At 44.0% G+C, this 22,177-nt stretch overlaps 1 protein-coding gene across 4 annotated transcripts in view; it reads right to left on the reverse strand.

Annotated features, from left to right (window-relative positions):
- Nucleotides 1-22,177, reverse strand: part of NLRC3 (NLR family CARD domain containing 3) — an 89,646-nt gene that overhangs the window by 5,661 nt on the left and 61,808 nt on the right. For all 4 annotated transcript variants that reach the window (XM_068244211.1, XM_068244210.1, XM_068244207.1 and 1 more), the window contains 11 exons: nucleotides 19,429-19,512; nucleotides 16,426-16,509; nucleotides 15,318-15,401; nucleotides 13,705-13,788; nucleotides 13,518-13,601; nucleotides 7,281-7,364; nucleotides 7,095-7,178; nucleotides 6,053-6,136; nucleotides 3,527-3,610; nucleotides 1,654-1,737; nucleotides 847-930 (listed from right to left, as the gene is read on the reverse strand). In XM_068244211.1, coding sequence (XP_068100312.1) covers nucleotides 847-930; nucleotides 1,654-1,737; nucleotides 3,527-3,610; nucleotides 6,053-6,136; nucleotides 7,095-7,178; nucleotides 7,281-7,364; nucleotides 13,518-13,601; nucleotides 13,705-13,788; nucleotides 15,318-15,401; nucleotides 16,426-16,509; nucleotides 19,429-19,512 — 924 coding nt within the window. The remainder of the gene's footprint in view (nucleotides 1-846; nucleotides 931-1,653; nucleotides 1,738-3,526; nucleotides 3,611-6,052; nucleotides 6,137-7,094; nucleotides 7,179-7,280; nucleotides 7,365-13,517; nucleotides 13,602-13,704; nucleotides 13,789-15,317; nucleotides 15,402-16,425; nucleotides 16,510-19,428; nucleotides 19,513-22,177) is intronic.

Here is a 22,177-nt window from a genome sequence, read left to right on the forward strand (position 1 = left end):
TTTCAAACTGGGACAGTAGGGCTCACGTCCCTGTTGCCATGGTGATGTGTATACAGTTGATCTGCCGGGCAGCGGAAGTGTCAGACACGTCTTTAGCTTCTCTAGGTTTTCAGCAACATCAGCAATTTCCCTGAGAGCCAGACAGGAGAAATACCGACCAACAGCTTGTACAATTAGCTAGCTGACTTGAGGGTTGATTCACTTTGTAGGACGAGATCCCCGCACTTTGGCCAAACAGGCTGCCTGTCAAGTGACAGATAACCTATTGGGCCAATCAAAGTGCGGGGATCTCGTCCTACAAAGTCACTGGACCTTACAGGGCCCAGAGTGGGATAATTGGAGCAGCCATTCATTTTGGGGTAGCGCAAGTAAGATAGTAGTGCATGCTACAGCAGTAGCGTGCCTACTTTGAAAATTTTACTTGCACTGTCACACTAAGCAGCGCTGCTTGAGCAGTGTGCTCAGTGAATCAACCCCTAACTGTGAGCCAGATGTAGCTATCAATAGAGCCACCTCTGGTTCCCGAGCCATAGGTTCCCTACCCCTGTGATTTGTGATGGGGCCGTGAAGGAGGAATGATCAATGAGATGCAAAATAATTGCAGAATTATGTAACATTTTTAATGTTTATTCACATAGCTTGAAAATGGACTAATCAAATTCCATCTTGGTTTAATTTAACAGGTTCATTTTCCATCTGCATATATTTGCATTTATACAGTAAATGACATCATTCTGCACAAGGTGGAATTATTTGCACCTCATGAACAGTCCGTAGTGATGAGCCTGCGCAGCATTCTGTCACAACACACAGTCTACTTCTTCTCAGGAGACAACTGCTACTTACTTGAGTGTCTGCAGCGTGCAGTTACCCCTGAGGGCTCCAGACAAAGCTTTGGCTCCTGATAGGCCAATGTGGTTTCCTCGCAGGCTATTGGAAAACAAACATCTTTGCATTAATTGTGTATTAAAGTGTAACTGTCGGGCATAAAATCAAAAATCAATTATTTTTATCTGGTAAACAAGTAATAAGGATGCTAACCAGGCAATCCAAAAGTTAAAATCACTATTACTTTTCTTGTTGATAAATGATCATTCCCCAGTTTACCTGACTCTTATTTGGTACACACAAAATTTGGTACAAAAAAAGTTACAGTGCATGCTGGGTTTTCCTTCTTTGCTTCTTCTACTTCCCTTCAGACTTAACTAAAGCAGCCTGATTGGCTGAAGCCTCTTTCCCTCCTGTTTTCCCCTCCCACATCACACTATGGAAGTGGTTTCACCCATAATATCAGCCATACAAACCCCCTGATGATCTATTCGAGAAAAGGTAAAGATTTTCCATGGGAAAGGGAATATCAGCTACTGATTTGGAGGAAGTTCAATCCTTGGTTACAGTTTCTCTTCAAGGCAAGTACCTGTGGATCACAGGGGGCGGAGGAACACAAAGCTATTGTAAAATAGCCAGTTAACAAATTAGGGAAAACCTGGGCCCCACAGCTATTGCTGCACCTCTGGCTGACTAGCATACAGATATTTATCAGTTTTAGTCGGCCAGTAGTTTTCATTATGATCATACATTAGGGGTCTGATGATTTTATTAAAACAGTGATTTGCTATGTAGTGGTACTTATAACAACCTGAATATACTCACTCGAGGGTGGTTAGACTCTTATTAACCAGCAAAGCCTCTGACAGGGATTGTGCTCCAGAAGGTCCAATGGCGGCTCCCTGTAGACTGTAACATCATAATTGATCAGTAATGTGAGATGGCTAATGCTTCAAATACACTTCAGTCCTTCAATTTACACCATTATAATGATTGTAACGTAACATTTCTGCTAGGGCCAGGTTACTGGAAACACCTTCAAATGGAAGAAAATGATGTCAAGCTAGAATGTTTAACCCTTTCTAATCGAATTTTGCAATTAGCCACCCACTAGAGTGAGGAGGTGACAGTACCAGGTCATCCACAAGGCAACTAAGGCAGGTGCCTAAGGCCTGGTAGGTGTCCAGCATTCTGGCTGCCACTTTTTCTGATCCTCATTCCTCATCTTACCAAATAAACCAGGTGGCCAGCAGGCCAGAATGCTATTTTGCATAGGGCCCCATTTCATGCTAATCCTTCTCTGGGAGGTCACGTGACACCTGAAGCTCCACCCCCTTTGCACACTTACCAGTGTAATAACATAATTACACAGTGCAGTGTGGTGCCAGAGGAGTTGGCAACAGCGCCCCCTAGTGGTAGTCATTTTCCTGTGTCAGACTGTGTCCAACCTTGGACCTGTGCTGGTAATGGCCAATGTCTGACCTAGTCCTAAACCGGTTCGGAAAGGGTTAAAAGATGTGTGAACTGAGATCAGCACACATCTACAGCCATCTGTCAGTTTGGTACTAAGCTAAGTTGTCTCTTGAAGCAGATGCAAGTTAAGTTCATGGCTTGATTTAGAGAAGAACCTGACACAAATCTCTTCCTTTGTGCTACTTATGGCTGGGCCGGGATTTGAGCCCCAGTTAAGGGCTCAAATCCTACATGAAAGGCAGCACCTTACCAGTACTCTATCCATCTAAGGTGCTTCTTGAAACAAATGTAGATCTGCATTTGGCAGTCATATTTGCCCCAACACTTGTTTGAGAAGCATCTTAGATGGATAGCGTACTGGTAAGGCTGCTGCCTTTGACGTAGGATTTGAGCCCCGGACCAGGGACCGAATCCCATCTCAAGCCAGTATGTAAAACAGAAAGAAGCCTTTGGGCTGCTGGTCACCTGTGGAATATGCTTTAAGTGGCTGCAGCTCTGGCGCTTTGAGTCTGCCAGGAGAAAAGTATGATTTAAAGAGTAACTATATTTAAATGATGTAGTCAGTGTTTGCCCATAGTAAAATCTTTCCTCTTCCCGATTTACATTCTGACATTTACCACATGGTGACATTTTTACTGCTGGCAGGTGATGTCAGAGGAAGGAGATGCTGCTTGCTTTTTTGGCAGCTGGAAACAGCTGTTATTTCCCACAGTGCAACAAGGCTTCCACAGTGTAATGTCAGCACCATGGTTGTGACATCACACCGTGGGAGGGGTTTCACCACAGTATCAGCCATACAGAGCCCCCTGATGATCCATTTGAGAAAAGGATTTGATTTCTCATAAGAAAGGGGGGTATCAGCTACTGATTGGGATGAAGTTCAATCCTTGGTTACGGTTTCTCTTTAAATGTTATGTGTCTTGTCTAGATGATGCTGAGATGACATGATCTATGCATACCCATTCCTACATGACTATTTGTAGTACAGTAAAATCTCTTTACTATATAATACATTACAAGGGACCTGGCCAAGTGTGTTTACTATATTAGAAGTTTACTACAGTATATCAGAATTGGTCTTACATTGTACAGTATATTCATACAGGCACATTTTGGGGATTTTGTTTACTGTATTCAGAGGTTTACTATAACAAGATTGTACTGTATACAGCTTGGTGATTGATAGGTGTACCTCATACCTATTTCTCTGCTGGTGATGACTTACTATAAAGAGGAAAGCGTTGAGTTCTCCTGGAGGGCTTTACATATTGCAGAGAGGCCTTCATCACCAATTGAATTTTCCTGCAGACTGACACAGCAGAAAACAAAAAAACATTATATCCATTCCTCGCTTCACGAAGTGTAATTCCATATTACAGGCTAAGTGCAGCCCATTCTCTCTAACACATTTGTTTTCTTGCTTTTTGCCCATTGCCTTTAGTACATTTCTCCATTTGTCACTGTTGTTTAATAGCCTGTTGCCTTTCCCTGACTTTGCTTTGTTATTTTGATTGATTGCTGTGGTGTTGACATTGACAATTCTGCACTAAATAAGTTTTTTCCACAATGTTTCTCTGCTCTGTAAACCATGTGACTATGTTCTCCTCACCTATCCAGCATGGCTTGTTTCTTCACTGTCACTGTGCACACTTTAGTATTTAATGAACAAGGTTGACAAAGCATCCCTTACTGACAACACTAAGGAATGCTTGTTCCAAGATTACTTATATATAATCATATGCCAAAGCTGACTCTCACTAGCCTTCAGACCTGTATAGTTCATAAGTCTCAGTAATTAAAGAGATGAGTACTGAAGCAAAATGTGATGGGGTTAAAGCAAGGCAGTAACACATGACCGGGTCACCAAAGGAAAGTTCTTCAAAAGCTTTATACTAAGGTGTTGGTGGTGGGGGGGGGGGGGGGGGAGGGTTATTTTATCTCAAAGGGGAACTGAAGAGAGAGGTACATGGAGGCTGCCATGTTTATTTCCTTTTAAGCAATACCAGTTACCTGGCAGTCCAGCTGATCCTCTGCCTCTAAAGCTGAGTACACACGTACGATAACGATCGTTCAAAAACGAACGATAACGACAATTGGGCCGATAATCGTGCGCTCCAAATTTTCCAACGATCGTTTTTTGGGACGATAACGACCGTTATCGTTCAATCCGACCGATCCAACCCGGCGGATTTTTTCGAAAGATAATCGTTCAATCGTTGCAGTGTGTACAAAGATCGTCCGATAACGCATGTTCTTATTGCCTGTCATAACGTCACTTCCGTTTGCGCATGCATTTTTTAATCGTTCGTCGTTCAGTACTTTATACTTATATCGTTCACGTGTGTACACAATCGTTCATTACGAACGATCTTTTCCGTCTAATTTGAATATCGTGTAAACGTCACAAATCGTTCGTAACGAACGATCTTTATCGTACGTCTATACGAACCCTAAGACTATTAGCTGTAGCCCCTGAACAAGCATGCAGCCGATCAGGTGTTTCAGACTTTAAAGTCAGATTGGACAAGAGTAGCTGCATGCTTGTTTCTGGTGTTATTCAGATACTACTGCAGAGAAATAGACCCACAGGGCTGCCAGGCAACTGGTATTGATTAAAAGGAAATAAATATGGCAGCCTCCGTATACCTCCTACTTCAGTTCCCCTTTAATAACAAAAAAAATCTATGGTGAGATGTTCATAAGTTCAAATGTAAAAATTCATATAAGAAAATTTGAGCTTACGTTCACATATAGATGAGGTATAGCATTATTTAATATTTTCCAAAAATTCATAAAGATTGAGAGAACTCCTCCAGGAAGACCAATAGTCAGTGGTTTTAAGCCAAGACTTAGGGAGTTTTATAGGCATTTCTAATTAAGGCGCCGGGAAATTTGGGCGCAGGGTTGCCGGGCAAAGCCTAAAAATGGCTCACCCAGCTCCTGCAAAAGTCCAGGCAGGGTGAATTACTATTCACCCTCCAAGCCGCCGTGTACACTGGGAAAAGATGTAATTCCGCTTCCAGCTATAGCTGGCAGCCGAATCACACTGTTTTTATGGTAATTTGCGCTCCATCTTTTGACTTAGGTTCACCTCTGGTTAGGCTTTAACCCAAACAGAATTAGAAAAATGCAGCATGTGCTATGTTTCCATATGGATACAAATCTCATCTGCTGGAATAGGGCATTGCCATGATTACACTGATAATCACAGTGCTCTGCGATTGGCGAAGCGATAGTAAAATGCGCGTGATCTGATTTTCGGGTCCAAACCAACCAATGGAAAAGTGCCGTAAAGCCATTAGATAAAATAGCAACAGGTGTATTTAGAGCAGGAGTGGGCAAACTTTTTCACATGTTGGCTGCTTTCCATGCACTCCTCCCTCGCTGCAGAGTTGTGAGCAGTGCGTAATGACAGGTTACTCACCCAATGGCAGCTTCCATCGGCGATATCCATGGCCACACCGGCGTCTATGACACGCTGGCATACATTGACCGGCCATGGAGATTGCTGCTGGGAAGTGCAGCAAGCCTGTCATTATGCAGCGCTCACAGCTCTTCATAGAGGGAGGAAGGAGAGGACTCCAGCCCTTCATCGACAGCCTGGATTCAAAGCACTACCGGGCGTAGCTCTGATCTAAAGGCTGCATCAGTACGTCACACAGGTACAGTGACCCACAAGGACCAGATATAACAGAAGTGCAATCACACTGCAGTAGAATACATGTTGAGTGTAGGTAAAGAGCAGACTTACTCTAGACATCGCAGGCATCGGTTAACACGAAGGGCGTCTGCGAGGAACCTGGCTGACCCAACTCTCAGGAAATTCCACTGCAGGCTGAAAAAGACATCGGAAACAAGGTGTGTGAGTTGACACCATTGATGGCACTGAATCAGGAAAGGTCTTAAATAGAACTGGACAGCGCTAACTAGACTATTTCACAGGCCAGTGGAACAGAATAGGTTAATTTACTATCTACAGTATTATTCATTCTGAATGGAGGTAATTTATCCCTCAATGCTTCATGGTCTATACAGGCTGTTTATATCAGTTCCAACCAAAAGTGCACCAGAAAGGTTAAAGTGGCACTCCTCTGACATTGAACATTGCTACAGATGTAGATTAGTTATCTGCAAGACATTTTGCAGTTTAAATAAAGTATCTTTGAATTTTTAGTACTGTCTCTTACCTGACTCTTCTTCTGCTGGCTTTGAATCTCTAATCTCTCTGTTGCTTGTAATAAAGCTAATCTAAGGTTTGCTACAACTATCTGCAATGTGTAAAGCTGAGCTGAATGGAGTTCTTTTTTTCCTCAGCAATAGTGGAGTTTCACTATATCATTTCCTGCAGTCAAATGTTATGCTGTTAGTGCGACGTGCGGTAATCAAGTTGTGCAAACGTTGCTACAGTTACAAGCATTACTAATGGTAGCGCTCGTTAGTAACGCATATTACCATAGCAACACTCCAGCAGCTACTGGAGTACCGCGGGTTGCGCTAATAGCGTAACTTGCTACCACAAGTAACTGTAATACTGTTGTGCGCGGTCTGTGCATAGCAGCTTTGGCGCGCTTTTGTCCATCAACCCCAAGGAGAGATGAATCATGAGTTACATCAGGGACAGTTAAAGAGAGAGAACTCACGAGTGACATTCGATAAGGAGAGATAAATCATGAGTTATGTAATTAAAGGAGAGATAAATCGTGAGTTAATAAGTATGGTGAGGTAATTCAACAAAAAAGCTTTGTGAATCAGCCTCAATAATACTCCTGTGTAGTGAGGATACGGGAGCTTACTGTAGAGTGTGGAGGCTGCAGTTGTCCCGCAGTGCTTCAGACAAGGCCTCCACTCCCTCATCGTGCAGAAGATTGGCTGTCAGACTGCAAGAAAGAGAATATTGTTCATTGGTGCACACAGCACAGCAATACACCACAGCTGGAATCTGGCAATACAATTGATTGCAACACAGAACCTGTACTTACTCCAAGTGTGCCAGTGTGGTGTTGGTCTGCAGGGCCTGTGCCAGGGCTCGGGCACCCTCAATGCTGATGGAGTTCTCCCTCAAGCTGCAAGATGGAGAACAGTTCAGGAAAACACTCAAGTACAACGCAAACCAAACATACATCTCCTCACAATGGTTGTGTTCTGAAATGATTACTTGACATCAGTGGCAGATTGTGAGTCGCTCCGGGTGTCATCACCATGGCAGGGGGTAACTGGAGACTTCCTGCAGCCGCCCAAATGCAGAGTTTTGCAAGCAGTGCCATTAACTCACCTGCTCCACCGCAGGAGTCCAGCGATGTCTGACTTCCTGTCACCGCTCAGCTCTTCACCGAGGACTGGCATCTCTTCCTGCATGCGTGTAATCACATGATACAGGAAGTACACGCCGGTTGCTGGGGAGAGCTGAACGGTGGCAGGAGGACGCATCGTGGACTTCAGCGGTGGAGCAGGTCAGATAACGGCACAGTTTGCTTTCGCCCTTAAAAGATATCCGAACTGACGTGACATAATGAGATAGACATGTGTATGTACAGTGCCTAGCACACAAATAACTATGCTGTGTTCCTTTTTTTCTTTTTCTGTCTGAAAGAGTTAAATATCAGGTATGCAAGTGGCTGACTCAGACAGGAAGTGACTACAGTGTGACCCTCACTGATAAGAAATTCCCCATTTTTTTTACCTCTTTCTTACTCTCAGAAGCCACTTTCTGCTAGGAAAGTGTTTTATAGTTGGAATTTCTTATCAGTGAGGGTCACACTGTAGTCACTTCCTGTCTGAGTCAGGACTGAGTCAGGCACTTGCATACCTGATATTTAACGCTTTCAGGCAGAGAAAGAAAAAAAGGAACACAGCATAGTTATTTGTGTGCTAGGCACTGTACATACACGTCTATCTCATCATGTCACATGTCAGTTTGGGTATCCTTTAATAGTCAATAATAATATGCAGTAACAGGGTGTAAGGTGAAGGTCTAATAAAATCTAAGACATAGCTGGGGTGGGGGTACCTCAATCAGCAATGTAGAGTATGCATTGCTAATTGAGGTATCCCCACCCCACCTATGCTTTAGATTTTTTTTGTATCCAACCCAACTCTCCCCCCCCCCCCCCTTACCTACACCCAACACTAACTTCCCCCATACCTACCCCTAACATGCCTAACAATAACAACCCCCCACACACATCTTCTGCGCCAGTCTTTGGCCTGTGTGCAACCGAGTCGCTCGCGATCACGCGACCTGGAGTGTTCTGTGCAGGCGCAGTAAGGACTGGTTCAGACGGACGCTTGCAGAGCGTTTACTGCCAGCGTTCGGGGATTGGCGTTAAACGCTCCCATTGAAGTGAATGGGAGCGTTTGTACCAAGCTTTCACGCGCGTTTACACGAACGCGGCGTTCGGGTCCCGATTTTCAGTGGCGGTCAAGGAGCCCCTGGAAGCTACATGTTGCTTCCAGGGGCGGTTAACCGCGACGGGGAATGTTCCCCTAGGGGAAGAAAAAACGCGACCGCATCCGAACGCAATGCGAACGCTGCTGAAAGCCCGAACGCATTGCAGTCGCAACAACAACGAACGCGACGCCTCCAAACGTCCGTCTGAACCAGCCCTAAGTCTGCGCCTGCACAGAATGCTCCTGGCTACTGCAGCGCGTCCGCAAGCAGGTCAGCATCTACAATGGAGGGGATCCCAAAGCTGCGGCGAGGGACAAATCGGCTGCCAGGAGCTGAATGAAGCCCCTGGGTAAATACTGTAGATCCTAATTTTTTTTTTTCATGTGCTCAGATGCGTGCTTTAAAATGCTCATTAACAGTACAATTTTTAGTGAACAATCATCATTTTTGATCAGATTGTATTGCATGAAAACAGAGAAGCTGATAGGCCCAATTTATCCATCGCTTTATCCATCGTTTTTTTAAAGAAATGATTGTTCTGCTTGTTGGATCTTTTTATAGACATGATCGCTATTGGCTTGGATCAGTTAAATACAATCTTTTCTTTTGATCTGAATGATCTGATCGAAAATATGATTGTTTGCAGCAGGGGCGCCTCTGGCCATTTTGTCACTCCAGCCAAGGAAACCTGTGCCCCCTCCCCCCCCCCCCCCTGCCCTCTCCATTAAAATATTCGCAATGAGGAGTGGAGAGAGACTGAGAATAGCCTGAGATGGAGCAGACAGCTTATCTGTTTTGCAGCCACATCACAAAGAGGCGACTTGCCTGTAATGTGACTCCTGTCCTGCCAGTCTCTCACACAAGTCAGAAAGCAGCCCTCCTGGAGTCTAAGGACTGTCTAAATCTTTTCAACCTGTGTAATACATACCTCCCAACTTTTTGAGATGAAAAAAAGAGGGACACTTCTGCCACGCCCCTGCCACACCCCTGATCACGCCCCCTAGTCATGCATACCATACAGATTTCATAAGAAAAATATGTTGTTTTATAATTCAAACCACACTGGTCCTTTCTATCCTGGGTCATTTTCCTTCATATTAACATTTTAAAATTAGTAATATATCAATGTAAAGGATGGGAATAAAGTTTACAGTCAAACACATTTTTAGTAAGATATATATATTTACATAGAAAGAGGGACAAAGTCCTGAAAGAGGGACACATGAGGAGGAAAGAGGGACAGAGTGACAGGGCTCCCAAAGAGGGACATTTGGGACCTATGACCTTATGACCTATGACTGCATGTGGTCTAGCTGACCACATGCAGTCTTTACAATGATGAGAAAGAAGACAGACATTTACCAGCTTGCCATCAAATTGTACATTAATTTCCCTCAACCAGCCTAGTGCTTCACATTCCCTTATACACTGTACCAGCAGCCTGGGGGAAAATCTCCCTCCTTCCTCCTGGCTAGTCCTTTCTGGAATGCACACAGACACCATCCTCCTCTTCTTTTCAAGTCATAAGGAGGGGCGGGCAGGACAGGAGTCACACAGACACACTCTAGATCCTGAGATAACACTAACATTAGGGAATGCCATACAAAGTGTTGTAAACAAAAGGTTTGTAGATACCTTATTTGAGGCTGAGCAGTAGAGGCATTCATTAGAACTTTTTATCCGTTCCCTAAGTTTTCAGTCTCTAAGGACAGGAAAAATAAACTTTTTTTTCCCTCAAAGCCGCCCTGCAATAAATCTGCCGCTCTAGGCAATTAGCTGGTCAGCTGGTCTCTAGAAGCGCCTCTGGTTTGCAGCTTGAACCAAACCAGTGAGGAAGGCTGTGTAAGATCTCTCTGCACATGACCCACAGACATCTGCTTAGATGCAGGGGCGTAACAATAGGTGATGCAGCCCCTGCACTATAGGGCCCGCTCAGGACCATTTTGGGGAGGGGGGCTGAAGGGGTTGCAGAATGAGGGGAGAGCGTGCCCACCTACATCAGCGGGAAGGGGGGACAGTCCCCCCCCCCCCCCCCCTCTTCTCAGCGCTCCCCTCCAGCATGAATTAGTGGCAGCAGGCGGCAGGCAGGATCACGTACATCCATCCACCGCGAAGGTCCGATCTCTAGGTGCTACACGCTACTTCCTGTTTAAACAGGAAGTAGTGTCAGACACTTAGAGGAACCTCCGGCGGTGGATGGAGGTATGTGTTGCTGCCTACTGCCACTAATTCATGCTGGAGGGGAGCGCTGAGGGGAGAGCCCAAGGTGAGGAAAGGGGGACTGTCTCGCTCCCCGCCGATGTAGGTGGCCACGCTCTCCCCTCATGCTGCGACCCTTGCTTACATGGCAAGTATACTGGCTTTAGTCCATATTATTTAGGGCCTGTTTCCACTACTGTGGAAATCAGGCTGAATTTCCCGTTTCCCTGCAAGCAAATTGCGCAGGGAAACTCTGCCATAGGGGATAATACTGCCGCTGGTCGAAACACCTGCCTTAGCGATTCGGCCAACATTGCAGCATTTTTTCGTGAGGGTGCAGGGCCGGATTTACCATAAGGCACTGTAGGCACGTGCCTACAGGCGCCTGATAATGGAAAGGCGGCTCACTCCCCTCCCTGAGCGCCTCCCTCCCTCCTTCCCTATACAAACAGAGCTTAAATTAGAGGTTACTCACACAGCTCTCTGCATTCCACTGATGAGATCTCCCCACCTCTGGCTACCTAATTCTAAGGGACACCTGTAGCTTCCTATGACAGCAAGGGAAGTAAGGAAGAAGGGGCCGGTGGACTAGCCAGCACGCTTGCAGTGCAGTTTGGTGGGAGGTTTGTGGGTTAGAGGAGGGCGAAGTCTAGGCTGCCTATAGGCTCCAGTGATATAAATCCAGGCCTGTGGCAACGAATCCCATAGCTTTGCATGGCACGGCTTCTGGTATTCAGCTGCCTCCTCACACAGGAAGGAAGTACAACCGCGCGTTTAGCAGGACACACGGCAGGTAGTAGAAACAGGCCCTTAAAGAGAACCTCCATACAAAAAAATAATCCATCAGCGCTGCTGTAATGAAAAGTTATATTTACCTCCGGAGTCTTGTCCCAGAAAGCCGCCCCAAAGACCCCCCCCCCCCCCCCCCCCCATCACTATCACTATTTACTGCATTAAATTGCAGGGCGTTTTTTCTCGGAGGCGAGAGGGGAGGCAGGGCCAAGCGGCGGAAGTGTAGTGATGTGGGGTCTTCGGGCTGGCTTTGTGGGACAAGACTCCAGAGGTAAATATAACTTTTCATTACAGCAGTACTGAAGGATTTTTATTTTTTGCTTCCAGGTCCTCTTTAAATAAAGATTATAACTGTTATGTGAAAGATTGCCATGATGCACCCGTGCTTGGCAGTTGGAGAAAGCCATTATTTTCCACAATGCAACGATATAGATTTCTCATGGGAAAGGGGGCATCAGCTACCCATTGGGATGAAGTTGAATCCTTGGTTAACGTTCCTCTTTAAAGGGTACCTGCGATGGGGGGTGGGGGGGAACGACAAGTTCTATTTTATTTGCTTGGGGCTTCCTCTGTTTACTCCCGGTCCCTCTCTGAAAGCTTGCTGACTGGACCAGGCTACTGCAGCTCCAGCTGTGCACCTCCACGATTGCCATCCCAGCCTTGGGAGCGCGACCGAGAATGCATGTGGCCTAGACCGTGCATACACAGTAGCCCGTGATAGGCGATCTTATGGAGAGCCATAGTCCAGGAGAAACCTAAAGACAAAGACAAACACTTATATAGCGCTTTTCTCCTGGCGGATTCAACGCGCCAGAGCTGCAGCCACTAGGACGCGCTCTATAGGCAGTAGCAGTGTTAGGGAGACTTGCCTAAGGTCTCCTGCTGAATAGGTGCAGGCTTACTGAACAGGCAGAGCCGAGATTCGAACCCTGGTCTCCTGTGTCAGAGGCAGAGCCCTTAACCATTACACTATCCAGCTACTACTAGGGAACAAAAGAAGCCCCAGGTAAGTAAAATAGAACTTGTTCCCCTTTCTCAGGTACACTTTAAGACATCAGGTGTCAAAGAGGTTGCCATGTCCAGAAAACTTCTTAGTGATATAGGCCCTTTTCCCAGTAGTTAGGGTAGGGGGGCAACGGGTGTTACCCTGGTACGCCATGTACTTTGCCAAAGCATATTGCACTAATGGGTAATGCACGTTGCCCCCCTGCCTTTTGTACAAGTAATATTCAGTGCTACTTGCCCACTGCAATTTAACCGCTGCTTTGTACACCAGGTCCATAGTATCTATTGCCATTACTGCAATGCTGTGTTTCCCACTGATTACACACTTCCTTTTCAATTAACTGTACAGTTCTGATCCAACTGGATGTATCATGCCTGAAGAAGAAACTTCACCTATCTATGTATCTATCTATCCATCTCTTCCCTTACGAGCTATATATTGTGCCAAATCCAATTCCGGGCAGGACCCTGTCATGCTTGGCGAAGTAAAGAAATTCTGATTCTGAAAGCTTGCAGGGATCTACAGTACAGTTACTCGTTAAAGGTGTTACCTAATGCTGGGTACACACAGTACGATTGTGCGATAGATGGAAAAGATAGATAAAATCTGTCATGTCCGATATTGCTCCCGATCGTTTCCGTGCTCGATTTCTCATAGCCGTGAATGGAAAAAAGATAAGAAAAACAAATGAAGATAAGAGAATCGAGTGTGGAATCGTGCCAAAAAAATGATCGGGTGGCAAAATCGCACGAAAAAACATAACGTGTGTACCCAGTATGAAGCAGGTTTTATTTTAACAGAAAATATGATTTTAAATGACTCCAGACTTACTTCAGATGCTTCAGGCTGTGGTTTTGGCTCAAGCCGATGGTCAGAGATTTCAGTCCATGATTACTGATGGAGTTGCTCTGCAGGCTGAAATAAAACGTGAGTGTACAATGTGAGGACGCCTGACATAGGCACCTGACCACTTCTCTCTATCCAGGTCCTCTATTGGCGGCAGCTGGTAATCACTTACTCCAAGGTCACTAAGCTCGAGTTAATGGTGAGTGTGTCAGCCAGGGCGGCGGCTCCTTGGTCTCCCAGGGTGTTGCTGGACAACCTGAATTAAGATATAATAAGAGTTTGTCTTTACATATCAGGAAGTCAGGAATATACTGTAGGTAAGGATAAAAAACAAGGGAAAGTGCTGCAGTGAAATACAAATAACTCTGTTGTCACATCGGGGGGTATTCACTAAATTACATTTCCCAACTGATTTTGGCGAGTCACCCCTGACAACAGCGGAATGCCAAAACCGGTCGGGAATTGGAGACTGGGCATTTGTCTACTTTGCTGTATTTGAACTTGATGCGTATTATAGATACACGATACGCTGGTTACATCTTAAAAAGCAGCCGTGACCAACAATTGAACTTCATCCTAATCAGTAGCTGATACCCCCTTTCACATGAGAAATCTTTTCCTTTTTACAAACGGATCATCTGGGGGCTCTGTATGGCTGATTTTGTGGTGAAACCCCTCCCACAGTGTGATGTCATAACCATGGTCCTGACAGTTTCCTGTCTGTGAACCTCATTTCATTGTGGGAAATAAACGCTGTTTACAGCTAAGTCCAACTGCCCAAGAAGCAGGCAAACACTGACTAAATCCTTTATACATAATTATTGTAAAAATGAAGCACTTTTTCTAATACAATATTTTCACTAGCGAATGACCCCTAGAGTGTACCAATAAATATACCTTATCTTGAATACACAGCTTGTTGTGTCTGCTCGCAGGAGGTAAGTCCACCACTGCCTCCTAAGCACTTTTTTTTTACTTTTTTATTACTGGTTTTATCCTTTTGGCGCCTCTGTTCTCCATTACATTACGTTTAATATCCACCCCTGGTGGAGGGGGATACCCCTTTTTCTTCCTATCTACAGAGAGCGACTTCTTATTCCTGAGTGAGGACAGTATAATCTCCTCACCTGCTTATACAGTGCAGTAGAGGGTAAATCAATAAAATGAAAAAAGGATGAGGTGGCTTACCTCACAGACGACAAACTCACTTTAGGTAAGGAAGTTTAATTGATTATTAATGCTTAATAATCAAATGCTTAATAATCAATTAAACTTCCTTACCTAAAGTGAGTTTGTCGTCTGTGAGGTAAGCCACCTCATCCTTTTTTATGATTTTAAAGTGTTTTATATACATTGGGCGCCTCTTTACCCTCTACTGTACCTTACTCTCCCCACCCTTCTGGGAGAGGAGCCTTGCGCATCTATCCAAGGGGCGCAGGTTTTTTGCTAAGAGAGTGACTGAGTCCAGGACTGCTGGTAGACCTGAGTGGAGTCAGGTTTAAAACACTCCACCTGCCTGAAGTGGTCGGTTTTCCCCTTTGCAACCCACCTTTGTGAGTACCCTTCTATAAAGTACTTTTTTATACCCAATACTTGTGACATACTGCACCATTTGGACTCCTGTTTGTCTTTGTTTTTTTCCCTCCAGTACTGTACATTGCTTATACAGTGGTTGCCTGGAGGTAACCCTGGTTTGTGAGTATAACTCTGTACTCGTTTCATTAACCCATTTACCATGATTTACTACACTATATTGGGCTCTCGGTTCTCTCTATATACACTCACCACAGCTCCTGTAGCACCTGGTTCTCTTTCAGGCTGTTTGCCAGGCTCGCTGCCCCCTCCCATCCAATGCCATTCTTCTTCAGACTACAAGATACAATTGTGCTTTTAGATGAGGAGATAAAGGAAATCACACACAGATCAATTTCTTTGAGAGAACAATAAATTAGTCTCCCAGGAAAATAGTGTATAACATTATATCTAATGACTCCACTGGTCGATGCTTCAAGTGTAACTGTCGGGCATAAAATCAAAAATCAGTTCTTTATTTTTATCTGGTAAACAAGTAATAGGGATGCTAACCAGGCAATCCAAAAGTTAAAAATCACCATTAACTTTCTTGTTGATAAATTATCATTCCCCAGTTTATCTGACTCTGACTCTTATTTAATACATCTGACTCTTATTTAGTACATCTGCCGCACAAAGGAAGTTGCAGGACATGCTGAGCTGTCTTTTTTTTTTTTTTGCTTCTTTCCTTTCCTTTCAGACTTAACTAATGCAGCCTGATTGGCTGAAGCTCTTTCTCTCTCGTTTTCCCCTCCCATGCCTCTGTTCCTCTCTGATTGGCCAATATTTCTTATGCTGAGACAATGCAATTTCTACTGCAGAGCTGGGTGGGAGTGTCTGAAGACTGGTAGCAGGGTGGGCAATGCATACACATTCAGGCAGAGGAGAGTACGGGAGGAAATGACATCAGGATTGACTTCAAGATAGACACAGTTAAAATGGAAAATCCTAAGAAGGATTTTCTCTCTTTTTTTTTTATTTTATTTTTTTTTTTTACTATAGAACATTCACTAAAATAAAAATGTGGACAGTGCAATACATACGTTATGTAAGTAGAGCAAGTATTTATCTTCTTATATATGTGTTTTTTTTTCTGAGATAGTATGGCTGACAGCTCCTCTTTCATGACGTGTGGCAAAAAAGCTGATTTCTGAGCTGACACAGCTGAGAGATCAAATTACACTTGTGATTAGTCACAGATGATGGGGGAATTAGACAGGCTAAACTCTCTAAATACATGCAGGGTGCATTTCTCTATGTTTTCCAATCAAACACAAAGAAGTCATGTGATGAAAGCCAGAATTGCTTGTTGTTCCCTTACTTCAAGGCCGTCAGGGCACGATTCTGTAGGAGAGCCTGGGACAGGTATTGGGCTCCCTCTGACTTGATCTGGTTGTTCTGAAGACTGCGGGGAGAGAAAGGGACAATGAGAACCCACAGCAGACAGACAAGCTGGCAGTCAGGGCACTCTGAATATGTGTATAGGTACGTACACACATCCAACACAGTGCACAACCAGCACCATGACATAACTGACCCCACGACTAACCGCTTACACAATGTATTTTTAACACACCAAATAAACTGAACAACCAACTAATTTTCATACTGTGTATGCAAGCGAAACAACGGACTGCATGATGTGGCCACATTCAAAACAAGTACGTTGTTCAAACGATGCACACAGGTGGCCAACTGCACGATATCAGCCCAACAGTCATGTGAGTTAATCCGCCGGATGGATCGGGCAAACCGCCAGTTATTAGTCGGTCATCTTGTCGTTTGCTACACGTACTGCCTGTCGTCCAACAGACCAAAATCAGGTGACAATCAGGCGGTTTGGTTGTGTGTATGGGGCCGATGCACAAATAGAAGATATTTTGGAATCTGTTATATCTTTTCACCACAGCAGCAAATAAATCTAATACATTTCAAAGCAACAAAGAAGGGCAGAAGGTTAATGTTAAGTCGTTAAAAATTCTGATTGATTTTTCAGATTGATTGTAACTTTTGAAACATCTGACCCATGTATCACAAAGGGGTTCAATTTTTTCCCCAATTGTGAAATCGAAACCCTGAAAAACGTGCTTGGGTCTATAAATGAAGAAATTCACAATCTATTCTTTTTCATTTAATTTTCTGAAACATTTATCAGAATTTTTTGCCATTCCTGATTTATTTATTTGGAAAAAAAACCCTGGAAATTCAATCATATTTCTTGTTAGAAAAATATTTTTTTTTTTAATCTTTTTTTAACAAATCTTTTTATTGCATTGCAGTGACTGGCTACCTTAAAGAGACTCCGTAACAAAAATTGCATCCTGTTTTTTATCATCCTACAAGTTCCAAAAGCTATTCTAATGTGTTCTGGCTTACTGCAGCACTTTCTACTATCACCATCTCTGTAATAAATCAACTTATCTCTCTCTTGTCAGACTTGTCAGCCTGTGTCTGGAAGGCTGCCAAGTTCTTCAGTGTTGTGGTTCTGTGATGTATCTCCCCCCTCCAGGCCCCTCTCTGCACACTGCTGTATGTTATTTAGATTAGTGCAGCTTCTCTCTGCTCTATTATCTTTTACAAGCTGGATAAATCCTCCTCTGAGCTGGCTGGGCTTTCACATACTGAGGAATTACATACAGGCAGAGCTGTCTGCACTCTGCAGGAAGAAATAGCCTGACACTTCAGTGGAAGATAGCTGCAGGGGGAAAGAAACACACAAATGATCTCTTGAGATTCAAAAGGATGGCTGTATACAGCCTGCTTGTGTATGGATGTATTTTCTATGTGTGGACATGCTGTACATCAACCTACTTCCTGTTTTGGTGGCCATTTTGTTTGTTTATAAATAAACTTTTTAAAACTGTTTTTAACCACTTTTAATGCGGCGGGGAGCGGCGAAATTATGACAGAGGGTAATAGGAGATGTCCCCTAACGCACTGGTTTGTTTACTTTTGTGCGATTTTATCAATACAGATTCTCTTTAAAGGTGGCCACACACCATAATTTTTTTTTTCAAATTCAATTAACCACTTCACTACTGAAGGTTTTTTAGCCCTTCTGTACCAGAGCAATTTTCCATTTTCAGCACTCCTTCCATTCAATCACCTATAACTTTATTACTACTTATCATAATGAAACAATCTTAATCTTGATTTTTTGCCACCAATTAGGCTTTCTTTTTGTGGTACATTTTGCTAAGAATAATTTTACTTTAAATACATTTTAAGTGAAAAAATTAGGAAAAAAATGGAAAAAAAAATCATTAGTTCTCAGTTTTCGGCCATTATAGTTTTAAAATAATACATGCTATCGTAATTAAAACTCACACATTTTATTTGCCTATTTGTCCCGGTTACTGCAACGTTTAATATACCCTCTTGACACACATATTTAAAACGTTCAGTACCTAAGGTACTTTTATGTATTTTTTTTTACTTTCTTTGTTTGTTTTTTGTTTTTTTTTTAGTGCAGAGTTTTTATTTGGGTACTATGGGAGAGTGTGAGAGGGAAGGAGTTAATTTTAAATGTATGCATGGGTCTATTTACTAAAATAAAGGCATGTACGTGTAATTTTACTATTTGGCCACAAGATGTCCTCGCGTATTATTTCCTATTAGCATACTAGAAGTACAAGAATGGGAAGTATTGCGTGTAAGTGCTACTACATGTTACTTCGGGAGTTACAATGATCGCGGCATCTCATTGATGCCGGCAATCATTGACACGGGGACTTAGATGAATGAATTAAGAACGCGCGTGGTAGCGTGCAGGAACCGTCGGATTCAATAGACGAATATCTGTGTCCCTGGGCAGGACATAGATAATCTGTTAATAGATATCCCTTGACTGATTTGTAGTGTTTGAAAAATCAAACCAATCCACCATACACTTAAGCAAGAGTAGTTAATGAGGAATGATAACTGAGCATTGTTGTGGAATAACGTGGCACTGGGCCCCACAGGAGCAGCACATTCTGCTGTGCCTATAGCCACCCATGTGCCACTCGCTAGGCTCTAGTCAGAATATGGCTGCGAAGGCTACACAGAACTGCTGGGTACCAAAAGTTAGGAAGAAATGGGGTCCTAGGCAAGGTAGTAGCTTTGGCATCCCTTATGGTCCTAATGGTAAGCTGAGGTGGAGAGGGGCTAGACAAGGCGGCTGATGGGCCCCTTGAAACCCTGAAGTCCCCAGGCACCTGACTAGGTTGCCTTGTGGATGATCCTGCTCTGTTCGTTCCTTAGTAGAGATTCTGGAGGAATGTCATGGCTACTGTATTCCCACTCAGGTGCAGAATGCATGGTAAATATTTCACTGTATACTCACTTCAGACTAAGCAGAACTCGATTGTTCCTCAAAGCCTCAGCCAAGGCTCTGGCACCGGGGGGCCCAATCATGTTCCCATGGAGGCTATGACAAAAACATAATGCATTAAAGGCATGGTTAACAATAACAAGCAATAGAAAAACACATATATCAGTAGATCAGCTGTGGTTGGATAGTGTACTGGTTATGGGCTTTGTCTCTGACACAGGTGACCTGGGTTTAAATCTCAGCTCTTCCTGTTCAATAAGCCAGCACCTTTTCAGTAGAAGACCTTGAGCAAGACTTCCTAACACTACTGCTGCTTATAGAGCGCACTCGAGTGGCTGTAGCTCTAGCGCTTTGAGTCCGCCAGGAGAAAATATAAATGTTATCTATCCTGTCTTTTGTCTTGACTGCCAGGCAACTGGTATTGTTTAAAAGGAAATAAATATGGCAGCCTCTATATACTTCTCACTTCCAGTGCCCTTTAGTCGCAATAGGAACATTTAGTGTTTTCTGGAGAATGGCTCTTGGAGGATGCAACCAAGCATGTTTGATAACTCAAACCACATGTGAACTATTTTAGGGCATTCCCTCCATATGTGGATCATGTGGGATGCCGTAGCCTCAGCGAGGCTTCTATTACCGTAGTCTCTACCTGGTGCCCCTCTTCAATGGAGGGGGGGGGGGGAAGGGTGAGCTAAGTTTCTGTCCCAGTACTTTTTTCCATGGTCTTATTTTGCTTTAAAGGGTTAAAAATCTAACTTTAAAGTCTTACCTGCCTCATGCGAATTATAATGTTTATTCAGTTCTCCTCTAGACAGCTCCAGCAGTACAAAACTTCTAGGTCTCCTTTCCACGGATGGCTAAACTGCTCTCTTGTTGAGTAGTTCAGCCTCCAGCTGGAGGCCACAAGTGCCGTTTGCCTGCAATTACACGCAGCTGAATGCCAGCGTTCGGTAATGCTGCACGTGTCACCATTGACACGTGGCAGTGTCAGAGACGGTACAAGGTCCTCCAGCACCCAAGGCTGAGACACAAAAGTGCGCCCCTCCATCCCTCCTACCCCAGCCATCACACACTAATTGCTTTTAGACTAAGAGGTGCCCCAGGGCTCCCAACACCTTAAAGCAGACCCAAACCAAACATTTTTTTTAATTCAAAATATCTAGTTGCACCACTCTGACACATACAAAGATAAATAAACACTCCTTCAAGCCTATGAGCATTTCAGTGACTGCTTTTCACCCTTCTCTTTTCATAACTAGGGTTATACAGGTGGCAGCTAGCAATTCCTCCTTTGCTGGACACCATCTACTCCACCAGTTTGCCGGATCCTGTCCCGGCAATATGAAAGGGAGGGAGGGGTTTTTCCAATAAATGTAAAATATTTTATATTTGTCCTCATGCAGCTGAAAAAAGGCTGCTATTTATTATTATTATTTAGAAAATAGATTTTATTTCTGAAATTTTGTATTTTTAATTTGGGCCCACTTTAATCTCTAGTTATCTGGCTTGCAGACACTGCCGTGTATCCCCTTTTCTTATTTCTCACTGCTTCAAACACAATAGTGCGCCCCCTCCTACACTGCGCCCTGAGGCTGGAGCCTCTCTTGCCTCTGTCACGCAGAGCTGGGACAAGGCCCTCCAGCACCCAAGGCTGAGACCCCAAAGTGCGCCCCTCCATCCCCCCCACCCCAGCCGTCACACACTGATTGCTATTACTAAGAGGTGCCCCAGGGCCCCCAACACCTTAATCTCTAGTTATCTGGCTTGCAGTCACTGCCATGAATCCCCTTTTCTTATTTCTCTCTGCTTCAGACACAATAGGGGAATGAAAGGTGAGTTAGTTGTGCGCCCCCTCCTACACTGCGCCCTGAGGCTGGAGCCTCTCTCGCCTCTGCCTCGGCCCGGCCCTGGGCAGTGTTACCCTGCAGCTAAAAAAAGTCTCTTGTCGTGTCTGAGCATGGCAACTGCTGTGCTCAATTGCAAGTCTATGGGGGAGTGGCCTATCCACCGCCCGTGCTGAGCACCATGCAAGTGCCCGGCCGGTGGACAGAAGCAGTTGACAGGCGGTAATTTTATCACCTGTCAGATGTTAATGGAAAAGAGGCCTAAGGGCTGGAACCCACTAGAGCAATTTTTTGAGCATCTAGAGAGCGATTCAAAATGCTAGCGATTTCCCTAAACGTTCAGCTAATGTTAATGGATGGGCCAAATTCCACTGGAGCGATTGCGATTAGCAAAATCGCTATCGCAGCATTTTGGTGGTGGTAGCGTTTGCGTTTCTGCAATGTAAAGTATATGAACGCTTGCGTAATCACTCATGAATCACTACACAGCAATTTGAGTGCGATTTTAAATTAATGCAAACTGTAAATAAAATGACGATACATTGAAAGGACCAATCAGAATTAAAATCGCAAATCGCTACACAATCTCCGGCAAACAGCTTACACTTTTTAAAATGCTATCAAAATCGCCAGAAAACGCTCAAGAAATCTTTAATTAAAAACGCTCGCGATTTGTAGTCGGTTCCAGGCCTTAATCCGTTCCCTGCACTTACCAGAATTTTTCTCGAGACACATAGGAATTTATGAGCTCTGATTAGTTATCAGTGAATGTCAGCTGCAGCAGACATTTAGAGCCCTGAATTTTCAACTCTACAGTTTAAAAGAAAAAGGAACACAATTTTAAGTAGGAATGGGTCTGTACATACTTTTATCTCATCTTGTCACTTTGGGTATCATTTAAAGGACATCTGAGGTGA

The sequence above is a fragment of the Hyperolius riggenbachi genome, chromosome 7, assembly GCF_040937935.1.
Source record: "Hyperolius riggenbachi isolate aHypRig1 chromosome 7, aHypRig1.pri, whole genome shotgun sequence".
Classification (NCBI taxonomy): Eukaryota; Metazoa; Chordata; class Amphibia; order Anura; family Hyperoliidae; genus Hyperolius; species Hyperolius riggenbachi.